The sequence below is a fragment of the Gouania willdenowi genome, chromosome 3, assembly GCF_900634775.1.
Source record: "Gouania willdenowi chromosome 3, fGouWil2.1, whole genome shotgun sequence".
Classification (NCBI taxonomy): domain Eukaryota; kingdom Metazoa; phylum Chordata; class Actinopteri; order Blenniiformes; family Gobiesocidae; genus Gouania; species Gouania willdenowi.
Window position 1 is genome coordinate 22,567,876 of NC_041046.1, and position 22,706 is coordinate 22,590,581.

Here is a 22,706-nt window from a genome sequence, read left to right on the forward strand (position 1 = left end):
AAGCCTCTCTTTGTGTGTAATGTGTCTCTAACGCTCAACATAAATACGTGGGTTTTTTTAATAAAACTTGATGGGTTCAGTTCTTGTTTGTATTAGAAGAGCATTTGCCGTAAACACCTGAACTTGCTATACCAAAAGATTGTATCTTTATAATTGTCGTGTGTCATCACAGATACATTTTAACATCTCACTGTTAAAATGTAATACAAGTATTTATTTTTAGAGTTTACACAATCATTGTTGACTTTTGAAAAGTTGACTTTTCTGGTGGTGATGTTTTTTTTTCATAATTAAAAGCGTTTATTCTGAGATCTCTGTCTCATCCCCTCCAGCTGCCATGGGCTTCCTGACCGTCTCCAGCGCTGTAACCATGTCGGCTCCCTTCTTCCTGGGAAGAGTGATCGACACTATTTACACAAGCGGCGCGGACACAGAGACCATGACATCATCCCTAACGTCGCTGTGTCTCATGCTGACAGGAGTGTTTCTGTGTGGTGGGGCTGCCAATGCTGCCAGGGTTTATCTAATGCAGATCTCAGGTGAGCCATGCTCAGACATGCCAAGACACAAACAGTCAACAAAAGGTTTAGATACGACACACCTATAACAATCAGATGTGCTTCATGTGCAATGTATACTTCCTGTTTCAGGGAAGGCACGTAGGAGGAACAAGTTCTCGTAGCCATCTTCTCTTCATTATATTTATATAATGGACATAAGTGCAGACTCAGCTTTCATTCGAGAGAAGGAGTTTCAGCTCCTTAACATGTGCCATCCTATTTCAAAAGGGAATACAAGTAATTGGACACTTAACTCAAAAGCCATTACATAAGCAGGTGTGGGCAATTCTTTTGTTATGTCATTACCAATGAAACGTGTAAAAGGCCTGGAATTGTTTCGTGGTGTGGTGCTTGTGTTCATAAGATTTTTCTCAAAGGAGCTCTCCATGCAGGCATCCTCTAGCTGCGAAAACAGAAAAAAAAAAAAACATCCGTGAAATTTCTACAATATTAGGAGTAGCAAAATCTACAGTTACTGAGAAAGACAGAAAGCACTGGTGAACTTGGCAACACAAAAAGACCTGGACGTCCACGTAAGACAACAGTGGTGGATGATCACAGAGTAGTTTCCATGGTGAAGAGAAACTCCTTCACAACAGCCAACCAAGTTGAAAACAGGGCATTGTCGTGTCATTGTCCAGGTCTACCATAACGAGAAGATTACATGAGAGTAAATGCAGGGTTCACTGCAAGGTGCTAGCCACTCATAAGCCTCGAGAATAAAAAGGTTTGATTGGACTTTGCTAAAAAAAAAAAAAAAAACATCTAAAAAAGTCTGTACAGTTCTGGAACAACATTCTTTGGACAGATGAAACTAAGATCAACCTTTACTAGAAAACAGCAAGAAAAAAGTATGAAGAAGGCGAGGTACAGCTCGCGATCCAACGCAAACCACATCATCTGTGATGGCTTGGGCATACAGTACATGGCTGCTAGTGGCACTGGGTCACTGGTGTTTATTGAAGATGTGACACAGGACAGAACCAGTTGGAGGAATTCTGAGGTGTTCAGAAACATACTGTCTGCTCAAATCCAGCCACATTTGATTGGGCGGCGCCGGTTCTTTAGAATGACGCAATCACCCAAAACACACAGCCAGAGCAGCCCAGGACTTTATCAACTCAAAAAAGTGGAATATTCTTGAATGGCCAAGTCAGTCACCTGATCTCAACCCGATTGAGCATGCATTTCACCTGTTAAAGACTAAACTTTGGAAAGAAAGGCCCACAGGCAAACAGCAACAGAAAGCAGCTGCAGTAAAGTCCTGGCAGAGCAATAAAAAGGAGGAAACCCAGCGTCTGGGGATATCCATGAGTTCAAGACTTCAGGCAGTCATTGGCAACAAAGGGTTTTTATACAGGTATTAGAAAAGAATATTTTATTTTCAGTTATTTAGTTTGTCCAGTTACTTTTGAGCCCCTGAAAAAATGGGGTCGTATTTAAAAAAGGCTTTAGTTCCTCACATTTTTACGCAATCTTTTTGTTCAACCCACTGAATTAAAGCTGCACTTCACCTGCATCGGAGTTAAAAATAATTTTGGTACTGTACAGAACTAAAATTAGAAAATGTTTGTCTCTGTCCAAGTATGTATGGACCTTGCTGTATTTTCAGAAAATTTCACGTTTATTAGTTAAACTAAATGTTGCATATTCTGAATGTTTTTTAGACTTTTTAGAGCCTGCCTAAAATAGAACGTTGTTGTGTATTATTTATCAACCGTTTACAGCAATTCTCCATCTTTCCTACCTGTCGATCCAGATCTGTGTTGTAGGATGCTGAAGCCCTTCTGAACTAAATAAATGTTTATCACTCAAACACAAGCAACATTTGCCTGCATGTTTAAGCAAAATGGGGAAAAAACCAGAGTAACAATTCGGTGATGATTAATTTCTGATTTTTCCTTCTTCTCTCCTCAGGCCAGCAGATAGTTCGTAATCTCCGCACCTCTGTCTTCTCCTCCATCCTTCAACAGGAAGTGGCATTTTTTGACAAGAATCGAACCGGCGAGCTCATAAACCGCCTCTCAGCCGACACAGCTGTTGTGGGACGCTCCATCACTGACAACCTTTCAGACGGGCTGAGAGCCGTGGCTCAGGCCGCTGCAGGAGTCAGCATGATGGTGAGTATGTGTGTGTGAGGGATCAATCCGCATCATGGAAGCACTATAAGAGAGACATCAAAGAGTAAAAGTTCACAAAATACATCCAAAATGTGCTCGTTTGGGGGAAAAACCGAACAAACAACCAAATGTTTTTACAATTTGACTTTTAGGGCCTGTATTACGAAGCTGGATTTCCTCTTACCTTCTGGGATTTATTCAGCGTGTCCTGTACTACGACACTGGCCAACACATTACAGTGCTAACTGTTCAACCTGGTCAGGACCAGGTTATGAAGTGGATAAGATCTGAGTACAAAAGTCCCTCCTCCTGACCAATCAGTTCTCTTGGAAAATGACCTGCCCATTGTTAGAAGATCCTGGTTGGTGCAGATCTGACAGCTACATTTAGGAAAGAAAGATTATTAACGGATAAATGCAATCCTTTAATTTACCGGTGACATCCTTTAGGAGAGGTATAGTTTTACATCCGATGGACTGATCTACAGTCAGCTGATGAAGCCTGTGTCGGCGATCTTTGTTTCGCGGACGGATCATTCATTCATTAATTCATTCATACGCTATAGTGACGGTGTCAGCCTCAGCAGGAACATACTACAGTGAAACAATGCGCTCTCATCCCAGTGTGTGTGTGATAAATTGAGGAGGATTACCTGTATAGAAACACGTCTGTGTCTAATAAAATGTCCATTTATCATCCCATAGATCAATATATAGTATAATCTCACTTTTTTTTACGCATTAACAGTGTCCGAAGCCTCCTGCCTGTGTTCCTTTCTTCCTGCTTTTTCTGCAGCAACCGTGTTGTTTTTGGTTTGAATTATGGATTTAAAATTTTCATATTTTTAATTAATTATTCCTCAATTGTAAAGTAAATTGCTCTGCGCATTTCTCTGTGTTTGTGATTGGTCTGACGCTGCAATCTCCACCTGTCTCAGGAGCGCGCACGTATTCTGTCTGAAATCACCTCGCTTAAATGAACATATTTATATCCTGCTTTGTAGGACGGGGGCTGTCTGATGCAGAATGTTTTGATTGGCAAAGCCCGCTAACGGCGACATATCCCTGATATACTTACTGTATCCAGCTTCATAGTGCAGGCTTTTAAAGCTTAGAAAGATGAATTGTTTCAGCCAATCCAGAAACCTGTTTGTCACAGGGAAGTCCTGATGGCTTTTGTGTTTCCTTTCACAATGCGAGTGTGGGTGCTGTGTGGGAAGCTGAGAGTTTCCTTTTACCTCATTGCCCGTACTTTACTGCATGTAGCTGTTGAACAGGTTTTTTTTTGTTCAGTGGCATGGGGAAAACTGTGGCTAATTGTGTCAGAGGAATGCTTTGTTGCAGTGTTTTTTTTAATGTTTTTTTTCTCAATAATTCATTGGCTGAGCAACCTGTCAGAAGCATGCCAGCACAGAGGTTTAAAGGGCAACAATCAGTCGGTCATAGACTAGTTAATCACTATTTGTGGATAGTATTAGACATCAGTGTTCATCACCAAAATGAATGACTATTGTCAGATATCAAAGGTGATCAATACACTGTGCACCGTTCCTGCACAAGTGACACAGTACACAGTTTACTCATGCACAAGGCAGGATACACCATTGGTTCCTCCAACACACACACACACACACCCTTATGATACAGTAAATGTAGAAACTCAAATGTTCACATGTATGTTTTCTGGCCCACTAAAGGACAACATGCAAACCCACGTCAGCAGCTTTGATCAAATAATTTGTTTTTAAAGGAATGCAGGGGTTTTTTTTAGCGACAAGAGGCTTGGCTGGTACTGAACGTGAGCCATGGTGTAATGTATTATTAAATGAGTTAATTCCCTCAGTACTGACACATAGACTAGGGTTCTAAGAGCTGCACATGTCTATTTTGATATTTCAAAGCAGTGACACTCCACAAAGTTCATGTCCAGCAGTTCTTGGCTTCCTTTTGAAAAGTATCCAACAGAACTTCTCCATCTTTGCTGTTGAACAATTCATTTAGTTTTTTTTTTTGTTTTATCTTTAAACGTTCCTCCTGTTGATATTTTCTCCATTTCAATGTTGGATCAGAGTTTTCTGTGTGTGTGTTTTCTTCTTTTCCCAGTTCTACGTCTCTCCCAGTCTGGCCAGCTTTGTGTTGATGATTGTTCCTCCGATGGCTGGTCTAGCCGTGGTTTACGGCAGATACCTTCGATCAATTTCTAAATGCACACAAGAGGCTCTCGCACAAGCCACACAGGTACACGACGCATGAATGTGGATGATTTAGTTTTGGATCTTTGTGTTTCCGTAGTAAACTGAGTGAACTTGTGCTGTTTGGGAATCTGTCCATTTTATGTACATTTGTGTTAAATGCTGTGTTTCTTCCCCTTCTTTTAGGTAGACAACAGATGGTGTAAAAAGGCTTGTTTATCATATCATTTCAATCCAATGAAGGTAATTAATTAAATGTGTTTGTGTAGTTGGCAGAGGAGCGAATCAGCAACATGCGTACGGTCAGGGCGTTTGGTAAGGAGCTGTCTGAAGTGGAAGCGTACACTCAGAAGGCCGACGACGTCCTCCATCTGGCAAGAAAAGAAGCCGTGATGCGAGCTGGGTTTTTTGGCATTGTGAGTCCACTGTGTGTGTGTGTGTGTGTGTGTCTGAATCTAACACTTGGCCAAGAAGTTGTTGCAACTTCTGCTTTCTGTTCCACACAAATCCATCCGAAAATAAATAAGTGGTGTTAACAGCCTTAAATCATTTTGCACTGTGGAATGTGTGGTTAGAGATGAAAAACTATATGGTGGTGTTTGTATCGATTTGTTCCTTACAAGGTGCAGTTAAATCACCTCCTCCAACAGTTGGTCTTTGATTATTCTCTCTGTTTTGCACCATTTCCGTTCACCTTAAAATGAACAAAGCCACGATTATTTAGTCACAAATCAACTTAGATTAATGTTTGAAAAAGAAATAGCACATAATAATAATGATGATAAAATACTGGATTAATATAGCATAGAGCAGATAAAAGTACATTTGTGTGCAAGTCAAAGCAAATTAGTTTTCCTCTGCTGTAAAAAGTTTATCTTTGTCTATTATTCAGCTTTATTATGGCTCGTGTTTGTTGTTCCTTTACATCTCTGTTTCAGTGATCTGTATTTTAATTAGTAATGTGTGTGTGTGTGTGTGTGTGTGTGTTTTCAGACCGGTCTCAGTGGAAACATCATGATCCTGTCAGTGCTCTACAAAGGAGGCCTGTTAATGGCCAGCCAGCATATGACTGTGGGAGAGCTCTCCTCGTTCCTCATGTACACCTTCTGGGTGGGCATTAGTATTGCAGGTAACACACACACACACACACACACACACACACACACACACACACACACACACACACACACACACACACACACACACATTTCACAGCTGAATTGAGGCCCGCTATCATAAGAGATGCTAACAGAAAGCTAACACAAGAGGAAGGTTCACGTTTATTAGGTTTTTTATTTCAGGCTCGGTAATTGTGATTCATTGTAATTGAGAACGTAATTGTAATTGACTTTCTGAGGATAAAACATATTTGTAATTGTGAAAAAATGCCGGTCACTGTAATCGTAATTGAATTGTAATTGAACATGGATAATTGAAAACGTAATTGTAACTGAAAAATGTAAGTGACCCCAACCCTGCTTATAATAATAATAATGATAATAATGTGTGTTTATGTGATGTTGTTCTTCCTGTTGTGCAGGTCTGAGTTCATTCTATTCTGAGCTGATGAAGGGCTTTGGAGCAGGAGCCAGACTCTGGGAGCTGCTGGACAGAAAGCCTGAGTTCCCTCTGAATGGTCAGCACACAGTGTGTACACAGTGATCAGAGACATTATTAGTATTATTTAAAGCTAGGGTAGGCGATTTCCTGCTGAATGAGACATGAGACAACAAAGTTTCTACACAATACAAGCGATGAGCTGAGCGCCTCTTCTGCAGCAGCTGTGCACATGCATGTGAGTGAGACGGAGCACAGAGGGGAGGGGGGTGAAGGCGGAGCCATCAGGGAGTCTACATTCAAAATCATGCTAGCTTTTGAAAATCGCCTACCCTGCCTTTAAGATATACAGATCAACCAAAAGTGTAAAATGTCTCAAACAACATTTTCCTTTTAAGCACATCTAAGTAAATTTGAAACTTGCCATTTCAATGGTTTGATTTATGTTTCCGCTCCTGTTTTCAACACTCAGTCCATTAAGAAACAGTCTTTTTTCTCTTTTCTCCACAGAGGGTCTAGTGCTCCCTTCAGACCAGCTCAAAGGTCAGCTGGAGTTCTGCAACGTCTCGTTTGCATATCCAACACGCATTGAGGCTCCCATCTTCCAAGACCTGAGTGTCACTGTCCCTGCTGGTTCCATTATGGCTGTAGTGGGATCAAGTGGATCAGGGAAATCAACCCTGGTCTCTCTGCTGCTCAGACTTTATGATCCAGACGCTGGTGAGAACAACTTTGATCATTATCGTCATGCTCATCTGCCAGAATGGTACACTGGGGTGAAGAAGGGAAAAATAAACTGATTGGTGGTTTTTGTATGTTTTCCTTTAGGTATCATCACTATTGACGGTCACAACATCAGGGATCTGAATCCTTATTGGCTCAGGAGTCACATAGGAACTGTCAGCCAGGTAATGAGGCAGGGTTGATCTTTAAAGCGGCAGATAAAATCCTCCTCATGCATGTAAACGCATCTGGTCTTGTCTGGATGCTGAATTCATCCTCTAAATTGTTTCCTCTTTTTCACACCTCACTCCCAGGAGCCCGTGCTGTTCTCCTGCTCTGTCAGAGAGAACATAGCCTACGGCGCCGTGGACCCCAGCGCTGTCACCACAGAGGAGGTTTACCAAGCAGCTCGAGTGGCAAACGCCTACGACTTTGTTCAGGCCTTCCCTAAGGGCTTTGACACAGTGGTGGGAGAGAAGGGAGTGCTGCTGTCAGGTGAGAAACCATTAAAATAATGGTTCATTACACAGCTTTGTAGTAGAACAACAGAGATTAAAAGGATTATAAACTTTATCTAAAGTCGATTACTACTGTAAAATATGAAGCAATTTTCAACATTTTAGATTAGAGAGAATAGAATATACTTTTATTCATCACAGTAAGAAATTATAAATACCTATGTTTGCTTTTATAATGCTTATTATTTATTATGTGATAGCAACAGATATTTACTGTTAACACTCCAAGGTTCAGTCCTTGGACCTATACTTTTTCTGAATGATATTGTGTCATATTTACTTAAGTGTGTATTATTTGCAGATGATACTACTTTAATTTACTCCAGAAAAAATATACAAAATGTCTTGGAAATTGTAGAGAACGAAATTAGGAAGTTTAAAAAAAAAATGGTTTGATATTAACAGGTTGTCCTTAGATATTGGTAAAACTAAATTTATGATTTTTGGTAACTGTATTGTTGTTTCAAATGAGATGTGACGTTGACGTTGCAGTTTGCCTTTGTTTAATGTACTTTATTTTTTTATAGCGAGAGCAGTTGTTATAAGTTTGACTTCTTTTCATTCATCTTTTTTTCAATGTAGATGAATGTGGAATGTCTTGAATGAAATAAATAAATAAAAATAAACACTCAATTCAATTTTGTTATTTATTATTATTATTATTATTATTATTATTGTTATTTATTTATTTTCAATTAATACATTTGGTCTGTTTTCTTTCCGATGTTTTTAGTACTTCAGGGTCTGCTCACTGTTTCAGACTAAAAACCAATTAATGTGTTAATACGTTTTATTAAAACTCAAACCTTTTACATCTTCTTTTCTTCACTCTCGTTTGCTTTATATTTTGAAAGCAAATCAAATCACATTTTAAAGAACAAGTAGCGAAAAAAAAAATTTGAAAAAAAAAAAAAAGAAAGAAAAAGATGTCTTTATTCCTCCTGTGTTTGTCTCCCAGGTGGTCAGAAGCAGAGAATAGCCATCGCCAGAGCTCTGCTGAAGGTAAAAACAACAACAACAACAGTCAGTTCGACCTGACCTCATCATGTGTGTCTGAACGTCTTGTTATTTTCCTCCCCAGAATCCAAAGATCCTCCTCCTAGATGAGGCCACAAGGTGTGTGAGGCAATGGTTAAGGAGAAGTAGCAGGAGTCTGTTTACACCCTGAACATTTTTACTCAACTGATTAAAGTGATTTTGAATTAAAATATTTATCCCTGCAGTGCACTGGATGCTGAGAATGAGTTTTTGGTTCAGGAGGCTTTGGAGCGTCTGATGGAAGGTAGAACGCTATATCTTTTTTATTTTTTTCACCCTTTTAGGGCTTTAAAGTTAAATATAGGCCTTGTTAATGCATGTATCATTTAAAAACCATTCACCCAAACTCTTCTAAGAATTCAAACCCTCAACTCACTGCCCTCTGTTTTACAGGATAACATTGGAACAATGAAAAAAAAATAAAAATAAAAATAAAGATGTGGAATTAATGTAAAATAAATGGATAACAAAATTACTTGAATTCAGACAATGTTTGCATCCTGCCATCAAAGATGTGTTTATTTTAATTTTCAGTCATGTCAGTGTTAGGCTTCTTTATTTATTTATTTTACAGGGTTTACAAACTAAAAGTGTTGAGAAATCCTAAAAAACCTGCATCAACTTTGCAGGTTGAGCTAAAAGGTTTGTTTTAATAAACTTCACCATAACTCCCATTTAAAACACATTCCAGATATCACCAATAATAGTGAGTCGATAGTTATTAGTTACACTTGGGGTCACCAACCTCTCTGAACCTGTGAGCTACTTCATAGGTACTGTATAGTCAGAAGGGCTACCAGTGAGAGAAGCACTTCTTAAATACTAAATGTTCACGGTTTCACTTTTAATTAGAGGGTAAGATGATAAGAAAGGCTAGCAATAACTTAAAAAGGTAGGAAAGGTTTAAGTTTCAACATGCAACACTTCTCCAAATTACATTTCATAGAAAATGATCATCTTCCTATTTTACCAGCTACTAACCAACAACGTTTGAATGATTGTATAACGTAAAATGTAACAATTGTGCCATATTTTATGATATATAACATACTACAACCCATACACCAAATCTGCAACACTTAAAAACATGTTTGACAATGTTTCAGTGAAAATAAACATTTAAAAATAGTTACATTAATACTAAAACTTATATTTAACTCTATTAACATATCTGTCATATGTTTGAATCCTGGAAAGTCAATCAGATTTTAGATGGAGCTCATTAGTGACTAGAGCTCCTCACATGGTCCATGCGGGCTACCTGGTACCCCCTGAGTTACACCAATCAGAAGATTACCACTTCCAACATTAACTGGGCTTTTCTGCTAACAACAGGGAGAACGGTGGTGATCATCGCTCATCGACTGTCCACCATTAAGAACGCGGATGCAGTGGCCGTCATAGACCAGCGGTGCGTTGCTGAGTGTGGTCATCCTACAGAGCTGCTGGCAAACAGACAAGGACTGTTCAGGAAACTGATGGAGAAACAGGCCTTCCTCCAGGAGGAACAGCAACAAGTCCTTCAGTGAGTAGAGGCAAGAACCAGGAGGAGATATGTTGGTGCTCCAGAGGCTGAAATGGAGATTGAACTTGACAGAGCAAGTGAACAGATGAGGGAACCAGTAAAACCTGTGAAGGGAGTTCCTTCAATGTGCCAACTTCTGTGAACTGGAATAGAGAGAAAGCAGGAACCAGAATGATACATTTTGAAAAAGAAACTTCATTCTGCACTGAAAGAGGAAATGAAGAAACACGGAGGCACCTGTTCATCACTGGAAGCTCACAGCCGTGTGTGAGTAACACAAGGGCCAGTGCCCAAACCTGCTGAGTCAGCAGATGGCTGTAAATCCTTTCTATTTTTAGCTCTGACACCATGTTTTTGTCATTTTATAACTTACCGTTGAAAACCAAAAAAACACTCTCCAATGATTTCTACCACACTGCTAAATGTAGATTTGTCCGCGTATATGTATATTATATCTTTATCTCCGAGTCGGCACAAAACTTATATAAAGAGCATTTTTGTACTTATTTTTTGGAGTTTAAACAAGCAGACGCAGCTATTTACGGTGTTTAAAGTGTGTGATTAAACTTAATCAAACACTATTCTTATATATTGTGGATATTATGTTCACATTTGACATCAGTTGTTTGCCACAGGCTAAGGTGCTCCAAATGTAAATGTGTTCTCCTTCACAGAGGAGGATTTGCTGATGGCAAATTCATTTGTTTGCAATGTATTTGTTTTTTTCTAGCTTTAAAATCAAGTGAAATGAAGCAGCTTACGTTTTGTGTGTACAGTACAGTACAGTCACTGCCCCATGTTTATAGGACAGCTACTTGAAGCCTTAAAGTGGAGAAAACTGCACACAGGCCAGTTAGGGAGTGACTTCTGACAGGAAAGGACTGGGACCACTGATCCTCCTTTAGTGAACACAAGTGTCCTCATGTGGATTCATGTCATTACTGAATCATAGCTGTCATCGGATTATTTCACGTCAGATTGTTGCAGTCTGTCATGATTTGGTGCTACTAGCAGATATATTTGTAGTTTTTAATGGAAAAGTAAATCAACCGGTAAACAAAAGCAAAGATGCCTAAAACCTCACATGTTAAGACACCGTGTCTGGTTTATACATTTATTTTTCAAGTCAATTGTTTCAGTTGTATGAGTTAGAGGATGGAGTCTGTAATGAAAAACAACATCTGTGATAATGTTGTTGTTGTTGTACCAAAACGAACTGACTGAACACAGATTTGACACACTTTATACTTTGGAATGTTACACAGTAGTAATTACAGGGTGCGTCTGCTCACTGTTTTTACTGTTTATCGTCACATTTGCTACATTTCTCACGACATTATTATTATTATTATTATTATTTTAATAATAATTGCTGTTTCTTCTCAAATCTATATTGAATCAACCTAAAAAGCTGTTTTCCGGTCACTGTGTGAAGTTATTATATTTCACAGGTAACTTTGCCTTTAAATCAAGGCCTTGAACTTTACTTAGCCATAAATGTTGCGATAACGATGAAACGTGTCACCTTTTCCCTCCTTTCAGTCAGGGTAGAGGGTCTTTAGAAGTTTATTTATAGATTGATGAGTCAGTAAAGATCACATGAGAGTTTTGTTTATTTTAACACGTATATGATGAGATATAAATATTAAAGGATATAGAGCAGGTTGTAATAACTCTTGTTAATTTATGATACATTACGTGAAAATCGATTAAAGTAAAAGTTGTTTACTTTCTGTAATGGTGTGAAGGCTCTTAATGTGTGTTTTTTTTTTTTTTTGTATATGTTTGCCATGTGTTCATTATTCTTGCTCTGCTGCTGTGGAACAAACAATTACTTCTACTACGTCTTATCGTCGTCAGGGTCACAGTTTAGTGGAGCAGCTGGAAACACCCTCATCAGGCTGCCAGTGTGTCACAGAGCAAACACACACACACCACAGGCCATATATCTGGAATGAAGCCTACTTCCTTATCGCTGAGAGGCACCATTATTAAGGTCTAATTATAAAAAAACGTTTAGTCAAGCCTAATTAACTCCAGAATGTAAATCACAGACTCAGAAGTGATGACGCCGCTCGGGTGAGACATGAAACATCTCTAAACAAAACTTCAAGTCCAGTTGCTTTGACTAAGACACTGGTTCTCAAACTCTTTTGGCTCCATTACCCTCTTTGTACGACTGCAACATTTTACATTGACTATAGAGCCTAACGATAGTGAGAACACATATTATATAAAAAATCTCATTGTAAATAAGCAGAAAGAAACGGTATTCAATGCAGTGGTTCGCAACCTTTTTTTGGATCGTGACCCCATTTTGATAACAAGAATATCTGGCGACCCCTAGAATTAGTTTTTGATCATGTTTGAGCTCAGATATGTTTTGCTTTTTTCCTATTGCAATTTAGTTCAACTAGATTTATATTTTACAGAGTCAAAGTATAGAAACACAGTTGTCTAAGATTATGTGTTGTTTTAATTAAAGAATAATACTTTTCATTTTTCAGACATTTCAGGTGACCCCACATAGGGTCCCTCCTGACCCCAAGGTTGAAAAACACTGATTTAGTGGCTCCTGAATAGATTTATTTCTAAAGTTTTTATAATTGCAAGTCATCCAAGACTGACACTTTATTCCACTCTCTCCCAAGTACCTCCATCTGAGAAATACTGTACTACGACATCAGAATGTAGAAATCCAGATGTAATATTTATATATGTATTATGTAATGATACTGCAGATGAATACAGGTTAAAGATCAGTTCCTTCCTCAGAGGTAATGACTGTGTTCTGTGTTGGGCAGTCAGCAGGTGGTGCTGCTGCTCCATCTACTGTACATACTGTATATCTGGTTGGCTCTTTGGTCACTGTGGGTCAGAGTTCAAACTAGATACTTTATTCTAATAACCTGATAACTGTAATGACAGCAGGTCTTAGTCTCCATGTATGAATCTGACTGTTCGGCTGTGTTTATACAGCATGGCTTTACAGTGTCCACCTTAAAAACATGTGGACATTGGTTAGATTGGTCAAATAATGGTGGTGCACTTTATGCTGCTGTTTATGATGAACCTTTAATGTTCTGATGTCATCATTTAATAACAAATTAATTGATGACATCAGAACATTAATCTTTGCAGTTCACCAAACGTCAAAGAGGTGACCGGGCTATGGAAAACATCTAATGTACTGACGGGACAAAGACAAATCTGGACCAGAAGCAAGGTGACCTGACAGGATGGAGAAGAGGCAGAAATATAATAATATAATGTAAAATATAATAGTCAAATTTAAGCAATGGTGGGGGTGTTGAGCAAGTTCCTGAACCCTTAACTGCTCCCCAGGGATGGGTGAAATGCAGAGGACAAATTTTATATCTGTAATATGACCAATAAAGGCGAAAGCTGCTGATTTAATGAAGAAGAGACAAAAGCAGCAGTGATTCAGGTCATTATCAGTCTTTAAATGTCACTGAAAGAAGCCCTAAAATGATGCAAAGCAGACAGTGAAAGCAACAAAGGGAAAATAAAGACACAAAAGGGAAATTATTGGCTGTTGAACACAACTTCAATTGGTAAAAAAAATAAAAAAATACCCAATGGCACTACAGGGGGTACTTGAGAAATATGGTGTTTTCTAATGTTTATTTTTAGTTAAAACATTATAATCATCATAATAATTATGATGGAAATGATCTTGATTAGAACATGGCATTCTTGGTCCCACACCAGGCAGGAGAAGACCAGAAATTACAGTATATAAAAACAAATCTATTCATGAGACGCTATAAATATTCTTTCAAAAAATGACAGAGAAAACATGAATTATTACCAACTAATTCAGTTGTAGAGAGCTCAGCCCCACGACTCATAATATTTGCAGGACTCACAGTTTTCCCACGCTTATGTCACATGATGTCAGTCATTTTTAATTTCAATATGTATAAAGAACTCCCCGTTTTTCCAACATCCTGCAATTTTCCTCAAATGAAATACAAATAAGTCACAAAATCAAGGGAGTTTTGGAGTGAGGATCCTGTAGGGACTGATATCTGTCACTTATTGCTTGGATATTATCAGTGTCTTACATACTTTACATATCATTTAGTGGACATTCAAACTGTAGGGCACATCAATGTTGAAATGATGTGTTGTAAACACGTTAATATTGTCGAAAAAGAACACGTTCATAACTAAAATCTTGGCTGTGTTGACTGTACTACCGTAGTTTGATGCTTAAAAACTTTGTCGTGCACAGAATGTGATGATGATGACATGATTTGGTTTTCATTTTAGACTGGATAAATTGTCAGTCTCTGTTTCTGTTGTCAGTCTTCTGTTTTATCTGCCGAGTGGCACTTTTTGCACTTTAAATATGAAAAATTGGTTCCTTCATATTGTTTATTTTATATTCACTTGAGTTGAAAATGTCACACCAGAGTATTAAAGTATGACTAAAGTTGTTTTTTAATTATTTTTTGTTCTTTTTTTTTCCCTTTCCAAAAATATTGTTCCGTATTGTATATATATATCATATATATTATTTTACTGTGCTCTTTGAAAACATTTGTGTAAAGTCTGCCAACTCTCCCGTTAATTGACAGTTTCCTCGAATCTCTGAAGTGAATCCCCCACTTCCAGCACACATGGCTGCAGCTCCCTGTGATTCTCTGTGGAACTGCAACGAGCTATTTGAGGAAAAGGGCTCTGACCCTTCCAAGCCTTACACAACAACAGTCTCAGTCTTTATTTATCACATGAAAACATTACAGGGAGCTTTGCATACTTGTGAAATGGGTGCACAGAAAACAGAATATGAAACTCAGCCAGACATACAATGAAAACACTGTCATACCACCCTGTTTGGAGACAATGTCAAGGTGCCCGAGCCTGAGTTTAGCTGTGGCTCTCTGAAAATGCAACTGGAATCCATGAGTCATATCTCAGACGGAATATTATTCCTCAATCACAGCTTTATACCGAAGCAAACCCAGCAATTTCTCTGATATTTGTACAAAAAATAAAAATGTGTATTTTTGGTTTTGTTGTCTTTTAACTACAGCAGTATTTCTGAAATGGAGGTACGCGAGGGAGAGAGAGGAAAATTAACAAATGAAAGCACTGGAAATATGGAGTTGTATAATGTTTATTTTTAGTAAAAAATGATGATCACACTGAACATTACCAGCAACTCACAGAACGACAACAAAAACATATAATAAGAGAAAAACATTCTGAATAATAAAAAGAACAGACAGACAACAACAAAGTGGACAAAATTACTCAGAAAACACACACGCTGAGAGAAAAACACACTGAATCAGAGAAAAATACACCTACAAAACCTACAAAACGACATAAAGAACAACCAAACGACACCAAAAACACACAAAATATGAGACAAATATACTGAATAATAAAAAGAACAGACAAAATACACAAAACGACACCAAAAACACACAAAATATGAGACAAATATACTGAATAATAAAAAGAACAGACAAAATGACACCAAAAACACACAAAATGATGACAGAAATGATCTTGATTAAGAACATGAACTGAAAATACAAGAGTCAGTCTTTGTCCCACATCAGGAGGGCAATGACCATACATGATTAAAAAAATAAAATACATCTATGAGATTCTTTAAAATGTGTGCTATCATTCATTCATTCCACCATTATGCTCTATAGTTGGTTTTCACAGAATTCTGAGCAAAATGTAGTAGTCGGACATAAGGGTGGGGGGCATTCAAAAGAAGGAGAAAGGGGTATTGAGCCAAAAAAAAAAGTTTGAGAACCACTGGTCTACAGTACCTGTCTAGTCTCAGCATGGGGTCCAGCCTCCCACAGCCCAGACAACCACATCAGGTCCCCCTTTAAAACGACCCTACTGTATGCACACAGAGCCAGCACACTTTAAAAGGTAGGACTCTGATTTACAGCCAGAGTATTGGCTGCAGCCCTGAATGCTGGATGGAGCTGGTACTATTCTTACACTTCCTCTGACACCACTGCACTCTCATGAGAGCTCCATTGAAACTGTTAGCTGAAAAGAATCTAAGTGAGTGTGCTGGTAGGATAACCAATCCTAATGAGCATCTTAAAGAAGGTTAAAGAGGAAAAAAAATGAGTGAGTGCCTGGCAGTGGCTTTCACCTTTTCACCTCCAAAAAGTCACAGTCTGCAAAAAAGGCCTGACGTTGATGAGTGTCCTGTCCTACTGTCTGTAAGTGAAAACCTTCTTTTCCAGAGGCTCTCTTCATTCATCTGTTTGGGCTGCACATCTTCTGACACACCAAGCCCATGTTTTTCTGCCACCTGCACACACCCTGTCATAGCTCCTCCCCTTTCCTCAGAGGGACACTCCTGATTCTCCTCCCCCTAGTGCTCCTCTGACCCCCTGTTGCCTCCAACAACTGCCAGCCTCTTTACATTTTAGGTGATTCTCTGGCCCTCGGGTCCCAAATGGCTCACAACAACTGCATAAAAGTAGCTCAACCTTGCTGTGCAGTCACTGCTCACAAACCCTCCTCCCACACAAACACATTCCCTCACTCATTTCAATCTGCATCATAAGCCCTGCCCATCGGCTCTCATCCTCAGGATCAGGATCATTACCCCCTCTTCTACCCCTATACTGCCATATGTGACTAAAACTAGACTTAATGGCTTTTTTCTCTGAACTTTTGGTAATACTTTATGGAATAACTCAATGAGATAACGTTTGCGAAGCAGAAACCTGTGGCATACATCTTTATGTCTACATTTTCTGCCAAAATGTCAACGCTAATAAATTAATTCAATGCAAGTCAGATGGAGAAAATCAAGCTTGTTTCATTTCATTATACCTGCTCGCAGAGGATGCTGGAGCCTATCTCAGCAGACATGGTGCTAACACAGTTTAAAGCTCCCTGGGTAGGGACCATAGCCCATGGGCCACCAATGGGACTTGAACCCATGATCTCTGCAATGAGAAGCAACAATACGCACCCAAATCCAGATTATCAAAACAAATCCAATCCGGTTCGGGAGAAGATTTGGCAACAGCAGAACAATTGCAGAAGAAACATTAATGGTTCTTTAAAGCACCGTGTTTCACATTTCAAGATGTCTGCGATCTATTGTTACAGTGATAAACTGCAGGGAAACAAAATACAATCTGACAACAAATGTGTATAGTATTTTTCTATAATAATAATCGCCATATAAATCTAGTCTTAAGAATGTGCTCGTTTGAGCTATATTTGACAATATTTCTCTCAATAAAAGTTTTGGTCAATTTGTTTCTCTTTCATATACTGTATCTATAAAATAAATACTACTTCGACACTGGATTGTTTGATCTTCAGGTCATGTGATCACACCTTCCTCCTTATATGTCTATCCTTTCATATTCCACACCTTCTTAGGCTTTATTATAACCACCTCTGCACCACCTCTTTCACGTCTTTAGGTCTCTTGTGCTGCATCCCACATAAACATGCATGTGCTTCACACATACCCACTGTCCATTTGTCACACACACACACACACACACACACACACCAGTTCTCCGCCTCCTGTTTGAGTTATAATTAATCCAAATGCTCCAGTGACAGAGGAGAGTAGCCCCTCAGATAAGGTTTCAGCTGTTGGCTGCTCATACTTTAAGTAAATATCAGGCCATGTGCTCTTCAGAATGGCTAATTTCATCTTTAAACTGTAAAAAAAAATAAATTTTAAATTAAAAAATATTACAGTAACACTGAGGGAGACAGTATTTTAGTTTATGCCTTTATCAAGTCCAAAATAAGATACTTTCTGAGTAAATTTCATATGTGTAGTTGTTATTTGATGGAGGTGGAAAGCAACAGTTTGACTTAGGTTTTTCAAATCACTTTCTCAGCTAAGTTTATGCCACTTGCTTATTTAGGTGATTTCATTTCTTTATTTATTTTACACCAAAACAAAGCTTGCTGTAAAGAGTTTAGATATTCATATTTGAATCATTTATATTGCTCATCCTTAGGTTTGTTGTTCCTTGATTGGGGTCCATTTCTATTGGGCCCTAAAATGAGACATTAAGCCCTGATTCACCTCCTGGCTCACCTGTCACACAGCAGGTTAGACCCTGTGCCCCTCTGTGGCCTAAATCAGTTCAGATGAGGGAAGCGTTTTCCCATTTTAAGGCTGGATGAGGCCTACTAGCACCAAATCTATAACCCTGCTTGGTAGCAACTGGTGTCTCCAACAGAAGCCCCCCGGTGGCCCGGTACGCACCTTATACGGCCTTCGAGGTGGGACCGCAGGGCTCGACGGGAGGTCGAGGGGACAGACCCATACATGGATCATCTCCTCTGATCCCCTCCTGAAGCCTAACGGATGGCGACCCCTCCTACAACAGGCGCCACCGCCCCCCCGGTCCCGAGCCTCGGCCTGTCAGCATCCTAATATGGCAGAGGGTCGGGATGGGGGCCAATGCTGAGGTTTGTGAATGGTGGAGGTCGGGTATAAAAGACCCAGTGGCATCACGGAGGACCGTAGCTGGTTCAGCAGCAGCACTGGTTGGGTCTTTCTCTCCGAGCCGCAGACACACTCCAAGGTAAGAGCCTCTGCTGGGACCACACATCCAGGCCTTCACTGGGACATCAAGTAGGACCAGTAACTGTGGGATGGGAGAAATACATCAGCTTTGGAAACAGTGACAGGACTCTTTAAAAAAGAAAGAAAGAAAGAAAAACAGACGCACCTGTCTCACCTGAACAGGCTGACTGGGACAGATCTGTTATCTAGACCTATTTAGCAAATAGAAAACTATTACTAGTTACTGTAACAAATTTGGAAAAAAAATATGAAGTGTTTTGGGGATATAAAATAATTTTATATTGTATTATGTCAGAAACTTTGAGCAACTTTGTGCAAATTCAAGCTAAATATTTCACATGTATTTATTATAGATTTTAAAAGGCATTCTATATTTATAAAATATATTTTATATGTGTCTGTTATAGATTTTTAAACGCATTGTATATTTATAAAATATCTTTCATACTTATCCATTATACATTTTAAAAGCATCTTTATTTATTTGTATATTTAAAAACACTGCAAAGATATAGTTTTAGATAGATTTATGAGGTAGATCTGCTCTCTGCACTTTAATTTGAAACGCTTAAAATAAAAGTATGAACGTTTTAAGTGGCTGTTTACGCGTGCGTAATTGGCACGAACTCGTGCGTAATGGTTATATTTTACACAAATTGAAACATTTAATCGTTTTCCTACTCCTGTAGTCATAATATGATCAGAGGCTCTTTTTTTCCATGAAAATGAAAAAGTGAAATGAGAATATAATAATAATAATAATATAGCTCCATTTGAGACCTAATCCGTGCACATTCTGGGTGCAGTATAATGTGGGTTTAAGTGAAGTTAACGCGTGTCTCTCTTCTCTGACAGAAGCCAACATGTGTGACGACGATGAAACTACCGCCCTTGTGTGCGACAACGGCTCCGGCCTTGTGAAAGCTGGCTTTGCCGGAGACGATGCCCCCAGGGCTGTGTTCCCCTCCATCGTCGGCCGCCCTCGTCACCAGGTGAACAGAAGAGAAACACACTGACACATAAATTGGCAGCATCACTTACTTTAGACTGAAGAATATGACCACCACCAAATTAAAACAAACAAAAAGAGTCAGAATACAAAATAAATAAAAAGAAGAATGTAACTTTAACGCACACATTTATAATTCGAACTCAGTTAAATTATAATGAAATTGATAAAACTAAGATGATATCAGTGTGAAATAGTGTGGCTATCTTGGGCCATGTCTGTTATCACCCCTTATACCTTTGTCTTCGTGAGCCTAAATTAGTAGCAGGTGGATGACAGCTGTCAGTCTGTCGGATCCACGCTATTTGGCACCTTTACGCACCATCACATCACTGATTATGTATCCTTTCAGGGTTTGTGACACACTTTTTCTTCAACTTGCTTCTTTCAGGGTGTCATGGTCGGTATGGGTCAGAAGGACTCCTACGTAGGCGACGAGGCCCAGAGCAAGAGAGGTATCCTGACTCTGAAGTACCCCATTGAGCACGGCATCATCACCAACTGGGATGACATGGAGAAGATCTGGCACCACACCTTCTACAACGAGCTGAGAGTCGCCCCCGAGGAGCACCCCACCCTGCTCACTGAGGCCCCCCTGAACCCCAAGGCCAACAGGGAAAAGATGACCCAGATCATGTTTGAGACCTTCAACGTCCCCGCCATGTATGTGGCCATCCAGGCTGTGCTGTCCCTGTACGCTTCCGGTCGTACCACTGGTGAGAACATTAACCAATCACAACACAGTCACTCACTATGAATATAAAACTCACTTAATGATTAATATTAAAAACTGAAATTTACACTAATTACTCTAATTGTATTTTTACGCAAAATCCATTCTCACATTTTACGCACCGTATTTAAAAGTACTTTGTTGTGATGACGAGTAAACCTTCCTCCTCTCCCTCTCCTTTTAGGTATTGTGCTGGATGCTGGTGATGGTGTGACCCACAACGTCCCTGTCTATGAGGGTTACGCCCTGCCCCATGCCATCATGCGTCTGGACCTGGCTGGTCGCGATCTTACCGACTACCTGATGAAGATCCTGACTGAGCGTGGCTACTCCTTCGTGACCACCGGTGAGGACCAGAGCCTGCACTTAAAACACATTATAAAACCACCTGAGAGAAAGTCAAAAAATTACAAAAACAATGCAAAGACAATATTTGAGAAGAGGGGCCAAAGTCAATACTACATTTCAAACAAATCTGTGCGATGGAGACACAGCTATATTTACGCACGAAGTGGTGTGAATTTATTTAAATAAATAAGTTTGTGGTTTTATTAAATCACTGGGTTAAACAAGTAAATACCCTATTTCACATTTTATGTTATTATTTCAGTAAATCCACGAGGGGTTTTCTAGAATGATGATCTTTCGTTTTTACGCACTGCGTGGGCTGAGTGTCCCGCTGTTGCGCGCGCTCTGACGCAACATTCTCCCACTTGTCTTCCCACAGCCGAGCGTGAGATCGTGCGCGACATCAAGGAGAAGCTTTGCTATGTGGCTCTGGACTTCGAGAATGAGATGGCCACCGCTGCCTCCTCCTCCTCCCTGGAGAAGAGCTACGAGCTGCCCGACGGTCAGGTCATCACCATCGGTAACGAGAGGTTCCGTTGCCCCGAGACCCTCTTCCAGCCTTCCTTCATCGGTACGAGACAAAATCCCTCATGGCTTCAATCTTGACCATTAAAGTCACACGGTGTCAGAGTCCTTCTAAACACTTATTCTCTTACTTTACCAGGCATGGAGTCTGCTGGTATTCATGAGACTGCTTACAACAGCATCATGAAGTGCGACATTGACATCCGTAAGGATCTGTACGCCAACAACGTGCTCTCCGGTGGTACCACCATGTACCCTGGTATTGCTGACCGCATGCAGAAGGAAATCACTGCCCTGGCCCCCAGCACAATGAAGATCAAGGTATAGCCTATACTTTAAAATCGCGAAAAACACAAAACGGACACATGCAAAAGTGACACGCAACCTGACATTTACGCACACATCCTCTCCTTTCTCTCCTCCTTTAGATCATTGCTCCCCCTGAGAGGAAGTACTCCGTCTGGATCGGTGGCTCCATCCTGGCTTCCCTGTCCACCTTCCAGCAGATGTGGATCTCCAAGCAGGAGTACGACGAGGCAGGCCCCAGCATTGTGCACAGGAAGTGCTTCTAAATCCTCCACCCATGCTTCTCCAGCTTATCCATCACGTTCAACACCAGCTGTCTGGGGATCAAGCTGCAAGGAGGAAGAACAACCTCATGCGCCACAGAAACACTCGGCTGTCAATGGACTATCTGTCTGCACTGTTGACTTTCATATATATGCATTTTTATATTTTTTAAACTTGCATATTTCAAAGCTGTCTGTTGTCTGTGTTTGCACGGAGAAAGGCTGTGAACCATCACTGAACCATGCATCCACCAAAAAAACTTTAATAAAAAAATAAGAACAACATGTTGCCCAACACATGTGAATGTAAGTGTATATACATATTGATAATTTATTAAAGTCCATCATTTGGTACTTTTGCACCTGGCCTTGTTTGTCTGTTAAGGAGGAAAAAAACTACGGAATACAACCTAAAATAAAAACAAAAAAACTTTAAATATCAGCTGAAAATCAAAATCTACAAAAAAACAAAACAGGAAATACAAGCAAAAATATATAATAGTATACAATAAAGACTCTCAATAGGAAAATAATAATAATGATAATAAATATCTAAATATCAAATTATTCATACAGAAGCCCAAAGGGAGGAGAGTGCCAGGTGACGCACAGGCTGCTGCTGCTGAGCGACAGCGCCTTCACAGGAATGCGCCTCAGGAGCAACAGCAGAGCAGTGAATCAATGACAGCGGACACCTGACACT

The 22,706-nt window shown here is 39.6% G+C and overlaps 2 protein-coding genes across 3 annotated transcripts in view; both read left to right on the plus strand.

Moving 5' to 3' along the window:
* Positions 1-13,885, plus strand: part of abcb10 (ATP-binding cassette, sub-family B (MDR/TAP), member 10) — an 18,413-nt gene extending 4,528 nt beyond the window's left edge. The window contains exons 2-15 of one of the 2 annotated variants that reach the window (XR_003672524.1): positions 333-539; positions 2,478-2,680; positions 4,783-4,917; positions 5,141-5,287; positions 5,865-6,000; positions 6,412-6,507; positions 6,939-7,148; positions 7,257-7,336; positions 7,466-7,646; positions 8,628-8,671; positions 8,751-8,785; positions 8,893-8,951; positions 10,043-10,499; positions 13,374-13,885. Coding sequence is in view for 1 of the 2 variants with exons in the window: in XM_028434521.1 (XP_028290322.1) it covers positions 333-539; positions 2,478-2,680; positions 4,783-4,917; positions 5,141-5,287; positions 5,865-6,000; positions 6,412-6,507; positions 6,939-7,148; positions 7,257-7,336; positions 7,466-7,646; positions 8,628-8,671; positions 8,751-8,785; positions 8,893-8,951; positions 10,043-10,236 (1,727 nt within the window). In the remaining variant the exon portion in view is untranslated. Of the gene's footprint in view, positions 1-332; positions 540-2,477; positions 2,681-4,782; positions 4,918-5,140; positions 5,288-5,864; positions 6,001-6,411; positions 6,508-6,938; positions 7,149-7,256; positions 7,337-7,465; positions 7,647-8,627; positions 8,672-8,750; positions 8,786-8,892; positions 8,952-10,042; positions 11,966-13,373 lie in introns of those variants that run through there. The other variant, XM_028434521.1, reaches the window with a different exon arrangement.
* Positions 13,886-18,681: 4,796 nt separating this feature from the next.
* On the plus strand, positions 18,682-22,288 carry acta1b (actin alpha 1, skeletal muscle b). The gene is made up of 7 exons (XM_028434538.1): positions 18,682-18,817; positions 19,675-19,811; positions 20,220-20,544; positions 20,746-20,907; positions 21,289-21,480; positions 21,574-21,755; positions 21,863-22,288. The coding sequence occupies exons 2-7, from the start codon at positions 19,683-19,685 to the stop codon at positions 22,004-22,006; spliced, it is 1,134 nt and encodes a 377-aa protein (XP_028290339.1). The 5' UTR covers positions 18,682-18,817; positions 19,675-19,682; the 3' UTR covers positions 22,007-22,288.
* The last annotated feature ends 418 nt before the right edge of the window (positions 22,289-22,706 follow it).

Bases quoted from the DNA above. Each gene is read 5' to 3' on its own strand.
- acta1b (XM_028434538.1), top strand. From the start codon at position 19,683: ATGTGTGACGACGATGAAACTACCGCCCTTGTGTGCGACAACGGCTCC. The intron at 20,908-21,288 runs GTGAGGACCAGA...GTCTTCCCACAG, and splicing joins CTACTCCTTCGTGACCACCG to CCGAGCGTGAGATCGTGCGC. The intron at 21,481-21,573 runs GTACGAGACAAA...TTACTTTACCAG, and splicing joins CTTCCAGCCTTCCTTCATCG to GCATGGAGTCTGCTGGTATT.